General features: G+C 38.2%; 1 protein-coding gene and 1 long non-coding RNA gene across 2 annotated transcripts in view; one reads left to right on the top strand and one right to left on the bottom strand.

Moving 5' to 3' along the window:
• Positions 1–10,887, top strand: part of LOC309819970 (zinc finger protein 558-like) — a gene marked incomplete at its 3' end in the record, with an annotated part of 29,274 nt that extends 18,387 nt beyond the window's left edge. The window contains exons 4-5 of the mRNA XM_082650398.1: positions 9,990–10,075; positions 10,657–10,887. Of these exons, the coding sequence (XP_082506524.1) occupies positions 9,990–10,075; positions 10,657–10,887 (317 nt within the window). The remainder of the gene's footprint in view (positions 1–9,989; positions 10,076–10,656) is intronic.
• Positions 10,888–12,776: 1,889 nt separating this feature from the next.
• On the bottom strand, positions 12,777–16,192 carry LOC309821110. Its single transcript, XR_014296569.1, has 4 exons — positions 16,149–16,192; positions 15,406–15,516; positions 14,985–15,052; positions 12,777–14,353 (listed from the first exon to the last, which is right to left on the bottom strand). It is a non-coding gene; the product is annotated as an uncharacterized lncRNA (long non-coding RNA).
• Between the last annotated feature and the right edge of the window lie 1,593 nt (positions 16,193–17,785).

Here is a 17,785-nt window from a genome sequence, read left to right as displayed (position 1 = left end):
TGGTGTTTTCTTCATGGGAGAAATTTATATGCCTAGTTCTTTATTTTGTTTTTGTTTTTTTGGTTGTTGTTTTGTTTTTTAAAGAATCTATCTAGGCAGTGAATTATTTGGGCTGGAGAGACCTGGAGTCTCTCTGAGGGGGTCAGCAACAACCCAGATTATTCCACTTTTATACATTTTTTTAAATTGTGGTAAAATATATACAATATAAAATTTGCCATTATAAACATTTTAAAGCATACAATTCAGTGGCATTAGTCACAGTCACAGGGTTGTGCAACTATCACTGTCCAGGTCATTTTTGATAATTATTTTAGGACTATTCAGTTTGTTATTTCTAGTCTTATTTCTCTAGGAATTGAGCTATTTCCTGTGACTTCTGAGCTTGATTAGCATACAGTTATTCACAGTATCTTACATGTTTATTCTCTGCAGCATCTATAATTGTGTTCTTTTTTGCTTTTCAATTTTCTTTGCACCTTCTCCCTCTTTTTTTCTTGAATAATCTTGCATGATTTTTCCTATTAATTTTCAAAGAATCAATTGTTTTTGTTTGATCTTTTCTGGATTTTTGTTTTCTAGTTCATCATATTATTCTTTCTTTCCTTCAATTTTTAAAAATTTATTTTGAGATTTTTTTCCTCTAAATTTTTTTTGGCCACGCCACGTGGCATGCAGGATCTTAGTTCTCTGACCAAGGATCGAACCCAGGCCCTTCGTAGTGAGAGTGCTGAGTCCTAACCACTGGACTGCCAGGGAATTCCCTAAATTCTTAAATTGGAAACTTAGACTAATTTTTAACTTTTTTTCTAATATAAGTACATAAAGCCTACTTTTTTTTTTCCTAAGGCCCACTTTAGCTGCAACCTACAAGTTTTGGTACTTAGCACTGATCAATACCATAGTATTAATGTACTTTTCAATTTCTAATTTAATTCATTAATTATATCTTTTACCCATGAGTTCTTCGTAAGTGTAGTAATGTTCTCTAAACTCCAGATGTCAATGGCTTTTTTCTATTAGATTGAACTATGGTGAAACTGCTAACATTCAACCTTTTTTTTAACCTATAAAAATGGCAGTTTCATATGTTTCAACATAATTTACTTTTGTAATTAATATATAACTTAATTTCATTTTGGTCAGAGAACATATCTGTATACCTCTTCTCTGAAAGGCTTAAGACTAACTTTATAGTATAGCAGTGGGGTCAGTTTTGTAAACATTCCACTTATGCTTGAGAAAGATATGTATTCTCTATTGAGAGTAGTGTCTATAAGTGTTTTAGATGAAGGATGTTCATTTTACTATTCAGACCTTCAAATCCTCTTTTTTTCCTCTGATTATCCATTACTCAGAATAGTGTGTTAAAGTCTCTTACACTGATGGAGATTTGTCAGTTTCTACTTTAATTCTGTTAGCTTCTGTGTATAAATTTTATGAGACTATGTTACTTGTGTATACAACTTCAGAATCTTTATACTTTCTCATTAATTGAATCTTATATCCTAATATAGTTACCTGTTGTAGTGCCTTTTGTCTTAAAAATGTGTGAAATTAAGTTAGCCAAACAAACTTTATTTTGGTTAATATTTGCCTGGTATATCATTTCCATTTTTGAGATTTAGTCTTTCTGTGTTGTTTTGTTTTTAGTGCATCTCGTGAAACAGCATAGAGCTGAAATTTACCTTAATCTAACATGGCAGTCTTTGTTTTTAAACTATAGAGTTCAGTCTATTTATTTGTACATTTATTGTGATTATTGATTAAGACATTTTCTGCCATCTTACAACATGCTGTTTATTTTACTTGCTTTTGTTGTTTTTTTCCCCTGCTTATTTTTGTTGCCTTTGTAATAATTGAAGTTTTTTCCTCATTCCATTGTTTCTTCTAGCCTGTGAGTTAAGCCCACTGTGTTCTTCAGTAGTTGCCCTAGCTATTTTATCATGCACACTTAAAGTCTAAAGCTAATCAATACCTTTATTCTCTAACGGAAGAATACCAGGAGCATAAGACTAGTCACATCCCTCCCAGTTTATATATTTTTATTATTCAGTAGCATTCCAGCTTGCTTTTCCATCTCACAAATTAGATATTGCTATTATTATTTTATATAATCAAAGTTCACTTAATATTTCAGACATAAAAATTCCTATTTCCTGGAATACTGAGAATTTACTTTAGTGATGATCTTTAGATGGGTAAGCTCTCTTGGGTCTTTACTTTAAAATGTCTTTATTTTACTCCCCTTTTAAAACTTTAAGCTTTTCATATGGAAATTTTCAAGCACACACAAAAGTAGAGAAAATAAAATAGCGAATCATATCTTCAACACTCAGTTTTCACAATTATCAGTATTTTACCATTCTTGGATCCCGTAGGCCTGAGCTGTCTAATACACTAGCCATATGTGGCTATTCAAATTTAAGTTAAAATTTAAATTACTTAAATAACACTAGCCTCATTTCAGGTGCTCAATAGCCATATGTAAATGGTGGCTATTGTATTAGATAGTGTACATAAGAGTTGGACAGTGCTGGTAGCCTAGTCACCTGCTTTTTCTTTTTTCTGGAGTGTTTTTACAGCAGATTCTGGACGTCATGTCCTTTCATCGGTACTTAAGCATGCGTCTCTGGCTGGTACATAACCATCACCGCGTTTTCCCACCTGGCAAACTCCAAAGTTCCCCAGTTGTCTCCAGAATATCTTTTTACAGTTTGTTCAAATCAGGATCTTAACAGGGTACCCACCTTGTTTTTTTGAATATGTATCTCTTAAGTTTGTTTTATCCCCTCCTCCTCCTTTTTCCTTTTTTTTTTTTTTAATCCACTGACTTATTGGAGATATCAAGGCGTTTGTCCTACATTATGGATTTAGCTGTTTGCTGCTGCTTTGTGTTATTTAACTTGTTTATCTCTGTATTTCCTATTAAAATTAGTTAGTCCAGAAGCTTGATTAGATTCACGGTTTGATTTCATAAATTCACCCTTGAACCTAAGGAAGATATTTTAACTGGATTTAGAATTCTAAGTTGTTATTTTTCTCTCAGCACACTGAGGGTGTCATCCTTTCTTCTGACATACTTTGTTGCTCTTGAGACGTAAGACATCAGTTTGTCTGTCCTTTTTAGGTGACCTGAGTTTTTTCCCTGGCTACTTTTAAGATTGTGGGGGGAAAAAAAATCAAACACCAAAGAAGAAAATAAATGTAGGTGTGGATTTCTTTTTATTCTTTCAGCCTGGGATTTATTGTGCTTCCTGGATCCAAAGGTTAGTGTCTTTTACTAATTCTAGGAAATTCCTAGCTAGTTTCTCATCAAATGGTGTAACAAAGTTCTAATCTGGTAGTTAATCGTTGCATTGAATTTCTAACTTCAACGAATCAGTTTCCTTTCTAAAAGTTATGTTTGTTTCTTAAAACTGTTTCATCATTTCTAGTGTATCTTATTCCATATTCATCCATATTTCTCTTAATTTCTTTAAGCCTGTTAAATATAGAGAGTTTTTTACATAATGTCTAAAAAGTCTAATACCTGCAGTATTGTGCTTTCTTCTTCCTGCTGCCTGTGTTTTGACTGCTTCTCACTCATGGTACATTATGTATTTTATATATTTGTGTTTCATAATTTTTTAAACTGTGACTTCCTCAGTTTACTTAGAATTTTATCTGTGGGAATTCTTTGAGGCCTGGCTTGAAGTTGAGTTTTCCAGAGATAGGTCCATTTGCTCACACTAATTGCCTGGGGGACCCTCTTTAATGAAACCTAGAACCTTCTTTAAATAAAATTATTCTCTTAAGGGAATAATTTTGGATTACACAAGTAATGTGAATTTGGACCAAAACGTAAGATTTTCTTTTTCTACTATATCGGATGCCAAGGTCCAGACCAGTACATTTTCTCTCTGTCCCCTTCTGTATGGAAAGTTATATTTCTTTTCTTTAGAACTTTTAATTATGGATTTTCAAACATACTCAGGAGTGTGTATGATGAAACCTCCCTGTAACCATTATCCAGCTTCAATGATTACCATGATTTTGCACTCTTAATTCTTCCCCTTACTTACTATAATAACTGAGTTTTGTTTTCCTGGAGCATGTTAAAACAAATATCAAACATCATGTCATTTCACCCAGAATTTGAGTTGTATCTCTAAAAGAAAAGGATATCATAAGGATACAACCAGCCTAACCCAGTCTGGGGGCAAAAGAAGAAGGAGAACTGTTACAGAGCAAGAGACTTACGAGACAATTCTTTTTTTTTTTTTTTTAAACATCTTTATTGGAGTATAATTGCTTTAAAATGGTGTGTTAGTTTCTGCTTTATAACAAAGTGAATCAGCTATACATATACATATATCCCCATATCCCCTCCCTCTTGTGTCTCCCTCCCACCCTCCATATCCCACCCCTCTAGGTGGTCACAAAGCACCGAGCTGATCTCCCTGTGCTATGTGGCTGCTTCCCACTAGCTATCTATTTTATGTTTGGTAGTATATATAAGTCCATGCCACTGTCTCACTTCTTCCCAGCTTACCCTTCGCCCTCCCCGTGTCTTCAAGTCCATTCTATACGTCTGTGTCTTTATTCCTGTCCTGCCCCTAGGTTCTTCAGAACCTTTTTTTTTTTTTTTTTAGATTTCATATATATGTGTTAGCATACGGTATTTGTTTTTCTCTTTCTGACTTACTTCACTCTGTATGACAGTCTCTAGGTCCATCCACCTCACTACAAATAACTCAATTTCGTTTCTTTTTATGGCTGAGTAATATTCCATTGTATATATGTGCATCATCTTCTTTATCCATTTATCTGTCGATGGACACTTAAGTTGCTTCCGTGTCCTGGCTATTGTAAATAGAGCTGCAGTGAACATTGTGGTACATGACTCTTTTTGAATTATGGTTTTCTCAGGGCATATGCCCAGTAGTGGGATTGTTTAGTCATATAGTAGTTCTATTTTTAGTTTTTTAAGGAACCTCCATACTGTTCTCCATAGTGGCTGTATCAATTTACATTTCCCACCAACAGTGCAAGAGGTTTCCCTTTTCTCCACACCCTCTCCAGCATTTATTGTTTGTAGATTTTTTGATGATGGCCATTTTGACTGGTGTGAGGTGATACATCATTGTAGTTTTGATCTACATTTCTCTAATGATTAATGATGTTGAGCATTCTTTCATGTGTTTGTTGGCAACCTGTATATCTTCTTTGGAGAAATGTCTATTTAGGTCTTCTGCCCATTTTTGGATTAGGTTGTTTGTTTTTTTGATATTGAGGTGCATGAGCTGCTTGTAAATTTTGGAGATTAATCCTTTGTCAGTTGCTTCATTTGCAAATGTTTTCTCCCATTCTGAGGGTTGACAAGACAATTATTTAATAAAAATAAACTTTTAATTCCTAATTTAAATAAATTAGGAGTTTGGGATTAACAGATGCACAAAACTATATATAAAATAGATAAAAATTAAGGACCTACTGTATAGCACAGGGAACTATATTCAATATTTTGTAATAACCTATTATGGAAAATAATCTGAAAAAGAATATATATATGTGTGTGTGTATATATATATATCTGTATACACACACATACATAGCTGAATGACTTTGCTGTACACCTGAAACTAACACAACATTGTAAATCAACTGTACTTCAATTTAAAAATTTTTTTAAATAAACTTTTTTTTTTTTTTTTTTTTTTGCGGTATGCGGGCCTCTCACTGTTGTGGCCTCTCCCGTTGCGGAGCACAGGCCCCGGATGCGCAGGCTTAGCGGCCATGGCTCACGGGCCCAGCTGCTCCACGGCATGTGGGATCTTCCCAAACCTGGGCACGAACCCGTGTCCCCTGCATCGGCAGGTGGACTCTCAACCACTGCGCCACCAGGGAAGCCCTTACATAAACTTTTAACAGACATTTTTAGCATTATCACAACACCATTATCACACCCCCCAAATTAACAGTATTTCTTGATGTTATCAGTGGTCTTTAGCTGAAGACCACCAGGGGCACACAGAGTTAAACAAGTTGGATTTATTACTTACTGCAGCAAGACAGAATGCACACAATGGTGAACTGTGGAATATCTCAGTAAGAGAGTGTTAGAAAAGACTTATTAAGGACTTTGGTTTTGAACACATGAAACTTATATTTTATAAATCATTGTTATCTCAATTAAAATAAATTTTAAAATTACTTTTAAAAAAGAAAGGAGAGGGACTTCCCTGGTGGTCCAGTGGCTAAGACTCCCAATGCAGGGGGTCTGGGTTTGATCCCTAGTCAGGGAACTAGATCTCACATGCTGCAACGAAGATTGAAGATCCCACGTGCCACAACTAAGACCCAGTGCAGCCAAATAAATAAATAAATATTGAAAAGAAAAAGGGGGGAACATTGCTCTTGATATACATACTAGCAAATTGGCTAGTATAATAAAAAGTCATACATCATTTTAACATTGAAAAGGTTTCTTTAAAGGGCATTCAGGGTAAAACTACTGACTCAGAAGCATACTGCGTATCGGAATTATAAGATGTCATTTCAAGGATCAAGAGTGTGAGTTGTAAGTGAATGTGATTTTTCAAGCTATAGTGGTATTTCCCGAGGGATGGTGATATTTAAAATAAAATTGTAGTTTAATCCAACAACAATACCTTTTGTCCACTTTGGTAGAAATAGCTATTTTTGAAGGCAGATTTTCTAGTTTTCAAACTAATTTCTTTGTCAATGTTGGGCATTTTTTAGACTTTGTCATTGTCTGGTTGACCTTTGTCAATTGAGAACCTAAAATCATAACTTAAAGGGATATATTTTTAAGATGCCAGCTGAAACCAGGAACTTAGTAAATGCAACTACAAAGCCTTAATATAAAAAAACAAACAAAAAACTCACACATTTTTCTAACCTATAAAAAAAAGAATTGGGGCTCGTATTAGGTGCTTTTGGGGTGAGTTCTGGATTGGATGTTGTAGGGTGCAAGGGTATTATTCTGTGTTGGGCATCTTAATAAATGTTACCTACAAAGGGGAAAAACTATACAGAGGCTAAAATTATAATTGATAAACATGGAGCAGTCACTCATATTAGCCAGAAAAGGGGGATGTTTGGTCATTTCTGAGGTGTAAATAATGTTTATATTTTGTCCATGTTCAAACACAGTTACAGAGTGTTCTTGCTTTTGTCTCAATATATCATGGTCACAGAGTGACCTTGTCTTGTTGCTGTTTTGGGTGTTGAACAAGAGAACACCCAGACTTTACTGTGAGTTTCAGGCCAGCTCATCACAACAGCAAGGCCTAGCTGAGAGTACCAGGTCAGCTCCTGCATTTTAGGAACTGCTTTCTCTCTCTCTCTCTCTCTCTTTTTTTTTTTGGTTCCGAAACCCAGGATGCTTTTCTCTTTACCAATATCGTCTAATATCCTGTCTGTGTTCTGTTAACACCACGTGTCTCAAATGTGTTTTTATAGTCGTTCGAATCAAGATCTAAGGGCCACACTTTACAATGGATTGTTACACCTCTTAAGTCTCTTAATCAGGAAGAGTTCTCCCTTCCTCTTTCTCCTCCAAACTGGATTTGTCTGGTTATGTCCTGTATATAATATCATTTAACATGTCCTCTGTCTCCTCTTACCCTTCTTCTATAAACTGCTAATTAAAGGATTTGTTAGGATTTTTTTTGGCAAAAATATTTTATAATTGGTGTTGTTTTTTGTTACATCATATCAGAACTAATGATGTCCAGTTGTCTCTTTTGATATGTTAAGATTTATCAGTTGGTCCCAGTGTCAGCTTGATCTTACTTTATAAAGTTCCCCAGCACATGTACTTAGTCTTAAATTATCTCCTTCAGGTTTCTTGTTAATTACAAAAGAAAAAAAGTGTAACTTAATGGGGAAACATGCATACCACCTTAACCAAGTGATCAAAGTTAATATCAATAATGAGACAAGACTGGCATCATAAGCCTCCTGAAGTGATGCAGAGAAGGACAAGCATCAATCACATAATACATCATCCAAAAATGAACTTTGTGAATCTAATCATGAGAAAACAACAGACAAACCAAAACTGAGGCTGTCTGTAAAACATCTGGCCTGGACTTTTCAAACCTGGGAAGATGAAGAAAGGCTGAGGGACTGGTCCAGATTAAAGAAGATTAAAGAAACATACTTTGAGGGCGTGATCCTGGATGGGAAGTTTAAAAAGTGACTGCTATAAAGGACATTATTGGGCCAGTTGGTAAAATTCTGCATATGGATTGTATGATAGATAGTAATATTAAATCCTGCTTTCAATCATTGTGTTTGTGTTAGAGAATGTTCTAAGTTCTAAGTTCCTATGATACTCTGAAGAATGTAGGAGAAAAGAGTCATGACATCTGCAATTTCCTCTCAAGTAGATTCGTCTCAATATCATTCTTGATGAAACACACACACACACCCCTACAGAGAGAGAAAGAAAGCAAATGTGATAGAACTTTAACAACTGATAAAGAGTATAGGGAAGTTCATCATATTTACACTATTCTCACAACTTTTGAGTTTGAAATTTTTTCAAAATAATTTCAAAATTAAAAGTTGAAAATAAACATCCCCATTCACTTTTCATCTAATATTTTAATAGCCATTTCTTGTCATTGCCTAGGTCCATTAATTTACTAGTGGTTGCAGAATGGTGACTTTCTGATTCTAGCATTTTCTTCATAATAAATGAAGCTCCTAATAAAGTTTCTATGATTATTCTATAAAGAGCTTTCCCTTATCGCAACTATTTGGTAATCATAAAATATTGTTCATAAAGGAGGGAGCGTGGTGATACATTTGAGTCTTTAATTACATTCTTTAAATAAATTTATTTTATTTATTTTTGGCTGTGTTGGGTCTTCATTGCTGTGTGCGGGCTATCTCTAGTTGTGGCAAGCAGGGGGTTACTCTACTTTGCGGTGCGTGGGCTTCTCATTGTGGTGGCTTCTCTTGTTGTGGAGCATGGGCTTTAGGCACGCAGGCTTCAGCAGTTGTGGCACGTGGGCTCAGTAGTTGTGACACACGGGCTTAGTTGCTTCGTGGCATGTGGGATCTTCCCAGACCAGGACTCGAACATGCGTCCCCTGCATTGGCAGGTGGATTCTTAACCACTGAGCCACCAGGGAAGCCTTGATTCTTTTCACGAATTTTCAGAATAACAAAATTATATCCTAGCCACCTCCGATAGTGACCATTGAGGGTTGTTTTAGTAACACTATATACTCATGGCTTTGTTTTACATTTGGTATATTTCAACTGATTGTAGTCATTATTCTTTATTAAATTGTTCCATCTTAAGCCAGTGGGAATCTTTTTAAGTTTTCTCCTGTGTGGTAGGCTCCTTGCTTTCTGGTATAAGCTGTTCCAGGCTCATCTTGCACATTTCTTGTTCCATATTGGACTCAGCTATTTGCCAAAGGAGTCCTGGTTTCTTATACAGACAGATGGCATTTTGAGGAATTTTAACACTAGAGCGCTCATTGCTCCTGAGTTGTGAGTGACTCTAGGCATTTTTGGTAGTTCAGTCTAGGGAAAAGTTAAAAAAATAAGTACATACAGGGCTTCCCTGGTGGCTCAGTGGTTGAGAGTCTGCCTGCCGATGCAGGAGACACAGGTTCGTGCCCTGGTCCAGGAAGATCCCACATGCCATGGAGCGGCTGGGCCCATGAGCCACGGCCACTGAGCCTGCACATCTGGAGCCTGTGCTCCGCAACAGGTGAGGCTACGACAGTGAGAGGCCTGCGTACCACAAAATAATAATAATAACAATAAGTACATACAGTATTCCCATTCCTAACTGTTCTTGGATAGGGAGATAAAATCTGTACTGTATGGTTTGTATGTATATGTGCATATGTGTGCATTTGTGTGTGCGTTGTTAAAGCTAGTGTGAGGAAGCTTCCAGGCCTGTAAGTGTTGAATATCTGTCAGGTCAAGACTCTCATGGCTTCTTTCTTCTTCTCTAGGTCTGCATGCTCCAGTCCAGGAGCCTGGCCAGGAGGGAGACACAAGAGGAAGAATGGCTGCAGGATTGCTGACAACCTGGTCACAGGTATGTGGGAAGTTATTGTTTCCAAAAAAGCATTGCTGTTGCTAAAGGATACATCTCTTGCCCATGACCCACAGCTTCACAGCCCAGGCAGGCTGGCCTTAGGCTTCCCCAGTTCTCTGGGCTTCTCAGAATAGGAGATAGAGGATGTCTTAGGAAAGGCCTCAACATTTGTTAATTTTTTTTCAGATAATCCTCCAGGGTGAGTATTAGTTCCATATTCTGCTGGGTGCCATGAAGGAAAATAAAGACTTTTTTCACTAATTATTTTTCTCATTCTGCAGTATGCTCAGTCTTGATCTTCAATAAGACTGGCAGATTCCTCACAACCTAGTTGTGGAAATATAAGTTCCACTGTGTTAGAAAAGCTGCTAAGCTGCTGGATGATATGGTCCAGGGAGTGAGGACAAAAGTGGAAAGTTCCAAGAATTGAGCCTTGGGTCAAATAATGAGACCTCTGAAGCATGTCTGAGCTTCCTACACATTGGGTCTCCTTCCCAAGTCCTGTCAGCCTCACTCGCCATCTTTCTGGTTCAGAGTTAGAGATGGTCCTTGGCTGAACCTGTGTACATGTGATGTTTTAGGACTCGGTGACCTTCGAGGAAGTGGCAGTGGACTTTTCACAGGAGGAGTGGGCACTGCTGGACCCTGCTCAGAAAATCCTGTACAGAGACGTGATGCTGGAGAACTTTAGGAACCTAGCCTCAGTGGGTAAAGTTGACCTCATTCCTTCGTATTCATTTGTTCCTACACGTAATAGTTCTTCATCACATATCTGTTCCAGCAACTGTGAAAAGAATGGCAGTACATGGTAAACACAGAATGGATGGTTCCTGCCCTTGTGGAGCAGTCTTGTGGCTTCCCATGAAAATGCACTGATTGTATTTTCTCGATCCTTAAAAAATTTAGGTAATTTGCAGATCTTGGGCTTGGAATTCAAGGGTCAGGTCATGTGGGACAAGGAGTATGCGTGTCTGTTTTGGGGCCCTGTGAAATAGTTATATAATCTGATTGTTTTGCTTCTCCTAAAGCTGCACTTGCCTATCTTCAGAATCCTTTAAAACCAAAGTATTGGAATCAATTTTGTGGAAAGATTTCTTGTTTCCTTCACAGTCTCCCCACATCATGTGTCTTTCCCCATGAGCAGGGTATCATCTCTGCAAACACAGTCTGTTCACTGAGGTGGAGCAGGAAGAGCTGAGACCAGAGCAGAGACGAATTCTCCAAGGTGCTTATAGAGGTGAGCCCCAGGCAGAAAGGGGTCATTGTATGGAATAGCCACAGCCTGCAAGGGTTGATACTGTTGGGAATGTCAGTCATTGTGGGAAAGAAGGCAGAGGCCATTACATGAGCTTTCCTTCTTTCACCATCTCTCCATTCATTCATACTTCCATTTGGTCTCAAAGGAAAAACTATTTTAATTACTCTTTCAATTTCACATTTCCTTGAATACTTTTTGTTCAGTTCTCCCCACTTGCTTTCCAGATAATACCTTCTTTTATTGTCTCAAGCCTCCAGAATCCTTAGTAAAATACCTCTCATTTCCATTGCTTGTCCCTATCATTGGCATCTTTTTCCAGAGCCAAGTTCCTAAATTAATTTCTCTGGTCACTGGTTGCATCTTCTCTTTCACATTTTCCTCCTATATTTAGTGTTATTATTTGAAAACAAATCCATAGGGTGCCTGACTCCTTTTTTCTTTCATCCCTACTTTTTCTCCCAATAATTATAAAAAATTTCCCCATTCACTTTCAGACCAGGATACTCAACTTAAATCAAAAGACGCAATTCTTACACAGAATGTTCCTGGGGAAAAAACTTCCAATGGCATAAAAACGGTGAGATTCACTAGAAATGGTTCCTGGTTTTTTAGAATGGGAGAACTCTGTGAATTTCAAGGAATTAAAACAGCAGCAGCACCCAAACAAGGGGAGACACTTGAGGCAAGTGGAATTCACTCATCAGAAAGCTGCTTCAGGAAAGCCTTTATGAATCCCATAAAATTGGAGAAATTTCCAAACCTACCTCAACACTTGCTGCCTTGCAGAGAATATCAAAAAGTAAACATTTACTTAAATGTGATTCAATTATTAAGTATTTAATAAATAATTCATTCATTCTTCACACATGACTAGAAAAACTATATTTAGGATGCCCTCTGATGGGAATGAATACCATGGGGTCTTGGGAAGAGTATTCAGCTATTTCAACTTGAAAGAATAGCGCAAAATGTATACACACACCCTGAAAATGGTAAAAATGTTAGTTATAATAATATGCTTCATATATATGGCAGAATCCACATGGGAGTGAGTTCCTCTGTGATGAAAGTGAGAAAGCCTTTAGTCACCACTGATTCCTTATTCTGTAGGCAGCAACTCACCCTGGTGAGAAACCAATGGAATTTAATCATTGTGGAAAATTCTTTAGAAAGAACTGTCACCTTATTTGTCCAAGATATTGCAAGAGAGAGAAATGCAACAAATATAAAGAATATGGGCAAGACTCTGGCCATCCCTCAACTCTTAGGAGTCATGTGAGTACTCACACTGGAGAGAAAATTATTGAATTTAACGGTTGTGGAAAATTTTTCAATCAAGAGTCATCCCTTAGGAAACACTTAACTCTCACAGGAGAGAAATCTTCTGAGTGTAATCAACATCTTATGTCCTTCAACTTACACTCTTCCTTTTCAGTACATGAACAAATACCTACTGGAGAGAAACTCTGTGAATGCAGTGACTATGGAAAAAGATCTTCCCTTAGTTTCCACAAAAAAATGTGTACTGTGGAGGAAAGCTCAAAATGTAATGAACATGAGAAAGTTTTCACTGGCCCCTTGTCCCTTCAGATATGTGTGAGACCTCACACTGGAGAGAAACGTTATGAATGTAGCAATTGTGGGAAAGCCTTTGTTTTTCAGTCCTCCCTTAAGAAACATGTGAGATCACACACTGGAGAGAAACCTTACGAGTGTAATCATTGTGGAAAATCCTTCAGCCAGAGCTCTCATCTTAATGTGCACAAAAGAACTCACACTGGAGAGAAACCCTATGACTGTAAGGAATGTGGCAAGGCTTTCACTGTTCCTTCATCCCTTCAGAAACATATGAGAACACACACTGGAGAGAAACCCTATGAATGCAGTGACTGTGGGAAATCCTTTATTGATCAGTCATCCCTTAAGAAACATACACGATCTCACACTGGAGAGAAACCTTATGAGTGTAATCAATGTGGAAAATCCTTCAGTACAGGCTCTTATCTTATTGTGCACAAGAGAACTCACACTGGAGAGAAAACCTATGAGTGTAAAGAATGTGGGAAGGCCTTTAGGAATTCCTCTTGCCTAAGGGTACATATGAGAACTCACACAGGAGAGAAGCCCTATAAATGTATTCAGTGTGGAAAAGCATTCAGCACCAGCACTAACCTTATAATGCACAAACGAATACATCCTGGACAGAAACTATATGAATGAAATGACTACAGGCTAGCCTTAGGTCCTTCACATCTCACTCATTTTAGAACTCACTCTGGAGAGAAACCCTATTGTGACCAATTTAGAAAGCCTTCAGGCACAACTCTTAAGTCACGTTATACTGGGACCAACCTTATAAATGTTATGGTTCTGTGATTGTATTTATCAGTGAGTGTTTAATCTTTAAAGTGTGACAACTCATTAATTGATGAGTATTAAAGATTATACAGCACTCTAAATTCCCCTTGATCTACATCACAAAAGTTTTGATACATAATGTTTTTATTGTAATTAAGTACTAAATATTGTCCATTTCTCATCAAGATGTCTTGGACCAAACTACAGGTTATTTAGAAATATATATTTTAATGTGCAGACTCTGTGCATATTTTAGTTATCTTTTAGTTATAGATTTCTAAATTAATTACATTATGCACAGAATGCATGGTCTTCGTGACACAGATTCTATAAGACATAGATTCAAACAGAAAATTATTAGAGACTTGCTACATGGCCTAATGTGTGAGACAAAAGAAGTTGCTGTCCCAATATCCATTCCTCCCCTCCTTCTTTCAAGTAACAATACAACTGTGTTCAAATTAGCAGTGTGGACAGTTCTTAAGGATTCATCTCCCAGCTTTCCTTGTAGCTGTGAGTGCCCATGAGCCCACAGTCCTGGCCAATGAGAAAGGAGGCAGAGGTCACTGCTTGTGGGTTCTAAAGAATTCCATGGAAATGGGAGCATCGCATCTGGCGTTTTCACTTTACCATTTGCCCTTTGTCTTATCTCTTCTTTTTTCCTAGAGAATAGACCAATAGGATGACAGTTATACACTACTGATTATATAATAAGGACATATTATTTAGCTATGTATAAGCAACTATGGGTTGCTTATTTCTGGACTTCTTGTAACATGAAAAAAATAAACTAACTGGTTTAACACTCTTGTGGGAAGAGTCTGTTTCAGTGGATTTCAGTCTCAACTGATACATCTCATATGGTCAAGTTTTAAGAATCCTTCAAGTATAGTTGAAAACAATGTGTATTCTATAATTTGTTGGGTGTAACAGATTTTCAGTATATCTGATGGATAAATTTTATTGTGTTTTTAAAATCTGTATCATTAAAAACCTTATCTCATGATCTCCCCTTTACTGAGAGAGGTATGTTAAAATGCCCCAGTATGACTGTGGGTAGTCAGATTGTTTTTTAAATTCTATCTTGTATTTTGAGGCAGTATAACTGGATGCATAAAAATGTAGTCATTTTATATGTTTCTGGTAAACTGTCCTTTCATTCTTATATAGTGTTTATCCTTTTCCCCCTAATAATGAATGTTCATTAATTCACTTGATATAAATGTGAGCTATTGACCTAGTGGATAACATTTAATGCCTACAGATTTTTAAGGACAACCAGAAACAACTTACCTTTCTTCATCACCATATTAGTTATGATGTTCCTTGCAACACCAAGAGAGATCTCCTCCATGACATCCCTTGTGGCAGACAAAGAGATCAGTAGTTCCCCAGTGGCTGTCCCCACCAAAGACACCAGCAGCCCTCACCTATCTCTCTGTTGTGCCTTGCTTTGCTTCTGTAGTGATTTCCAACCTAGTGGGATATGAGGGATCTCATCCATAGAGACTGGTGGCTCAATGTTTAATGAAAAAGGAAAAGGGGAAGGAACATTTTGTTCTTGCTCCCAAGAAACCTCAGAAGGTTTCTCAACTCAAATCAGTTTATAAATCTCCTGGTCAGTGTGCTTGGGCTCTCTTGAGTACCGCTGCCTATCAACATGTAAGAGCATCCTCCTGAAAACCAAATTGTTACAAAATAAGGATTCCCCCACCTTGGATATAGACTCTAGTCCCCCTGAGGTTGATAGGGACAGTCTAGAAAGGGAGGCCACTGCTCACAGCAGGGGTCACTCGGGACCACCAGGAGCTTAGCAGGTAAATATCTAAAGAAAAAAGAAATAAAGAAAACCAGGGAAACACAAGAGACCAAAAGAAAAAAATTAAGTATAAAGGCTGGGACTTTACGAAGCTACAAGCAATCCCCCCACCCCCTACTAAAAGAAAGGGGAAACTTTAAATCTTACGTGCCAAGTAGTTTTGAGGTCTAGCAAACGTAATGCTGTCTTCGATTGCTTACTGATTTAACAACAATGAAAAACCCCCCTGATGCAGGGGACAGCATTTGAGTTTAGCACTGTGTCCTGCCTTGTGGAATTGACCGGAGGAGACAGACTACTTCATGGATCGGCAGGATTATCGATATGGGAAAATCACTGTTATGGCTCTAGGAACGAGGCGAGAGGCACGTAGACCTTTTGATGTGCTTGCTTGGGGTGGGTCCCTGCCCGCAGCCACGCCCTTCAGGCGCCAGTATTCAGCGATCTAAATACGCACAAAACGTATCCCACCTCCAACCCCGCCTCAGAAACAGACTGCGTCCCCCACCAGCAGCCCCATCTAAGGACTGGTTCCAGCCTCAACCTTGTCTTTGGGGCTCATTCGGTCCCCAGCCCCCGCACCTAGCCCACCCGGAACCCATCTGTACCCACGCCAGAGAAAACTAGAATTTCTCCACCTGAAGGGATCGAACGTGGCCGGCGGTGCCAACGCGGAAACCCCGCCTCTTCCGACCCCTCCCGAGCCGGAAGCGGAAGTAGCGAACTTCGTTCGCCGCAGTCTCTTCCGCTGCTGGCTGGGTGTTTCTTGAGCAGTTTCCGGTTGGTCGTGGTTCGGCCCAATCTGGCGTCCGGTAGGCCGGCGCGTAGGAGAGGGAAGCAAATGGAAGGTGGAATTAGAACGAGTTTGTCCCGGGCCGCCCTGGGGTCAGCTTAGAGACGCCTACGCCGCTCACTTCCGCTGCGGCCTCCGGGCCTCCCGGAACGGCCAGGTCCAGAGGCCGCCCCGGCGAAATATCCTAAGGGCGCTTCCGCGGGGTCGTTTAGGTTTCATCCTGTGCTCCCCTCTTCAAAAGCCTCCAAAGCAGCCTTCGTGATTTTTCTTCGAGAGGTAAAGAATTTCCGCCTTTAGGGTCCGTTGACTCCAGCCCCGTGTCCTCGAGTCCTTCACGCACCCGGCGATTCCGGCACATGCCGGTGAGCAGTGGGGGAAAGGGCCTCCGTTTCCTTTTCTATGCAAAAAAAGAAGTTTCGTCTGAGAATTTGGCATTATCTTTGCGCCTTCTTTGTTTTTGGCGCATTACATTCGGGTAGAAATGTACTCTCATGGATGCCTATGGAGTGCGTTTTTTTGTATAGAAATATAAGTTTATATAGGCCACAACTCTTTCTACAAAAGAGAAGCAAGGATGCTCCCTTATCTCTTCATCTGAACTTCCTAAACCTGTACCTCCCTACAAAACTTCAAAACATGGGATTCCAAGAAAAACGGATGGAGGCTTTTTTGCCCTATATCTAGGATAATTGAACTTCTGATTAACAGGATGTTTGGTCTAAGTATTGTTTCCCCACATTTTTCGTTTGAAAAGTCGTAAACCTAAATAAAATGTGAAGCTTCGGTACAATTAATGTCCGTTGAAGTAGAATCACCCATTTTGGGCATTTTGCATGTTTGCGCTCTTTCTCTAGATAAATACATTTTTTGGTGAGTTATTCGAGGGAGTAAGCTGAAAATAAATTGCAACCATATATTAATATTTGACCTTTAAATACTTGGTAATGCATCTCCTAAAGATAAGGACATTGTGCTAATTAAACCACAGAACTATTATTTACCCCAAGAAAATTTAAAGTAATAATGTCACCTTCTATCTACTCTGTGAAAACTAAAATCCTCCACATTGCTCTGAAATACACTTCTGAGTGTCTTTGGATCTGAGATGCAATCAGGGTTTATATACGGCAATTTTTTTGTGTCTTTTAGTCTCCTTTAACCTAGAGTGTTGGCCGTTATTTCTCCATTATATTGATTTTTTGAAAAGTAACACGTTTTTAAAAGTCACACATTTTGAAGTTTTTTTAAGTTGAGATATAATTGACATATATTAGTTGCAAGTGTACAACATAATGATTCAGTGTTTGTATATCTATTCCGAATTAAGTCTAGTTAACATCCATCGCCATCCATAGTTACAGATTTGTGTGTGTGTGATGAGAACTTTGAAGATGTACTCTCTAAGCAACTTTCAAATATACAATACAGTATCATTACCCATAGTCACCATATTGTATATTGCATGTACTCAGGGCTTATTTA

Source organism: Grampus griseus (genome assembly GCF_964374135.1).
Source record: "Grampus griseus genome assembly, chromosome: 3".
Taxonomy (NCBI): Eukaryota; Metazoa; Chordata; class Mammalia; order Artiodactyla; family Delphinidae; genus Grampus; species Grampus griseus.
This window is presented reverse-complemented; position numbering and strand designations above follow the sequence as displayed.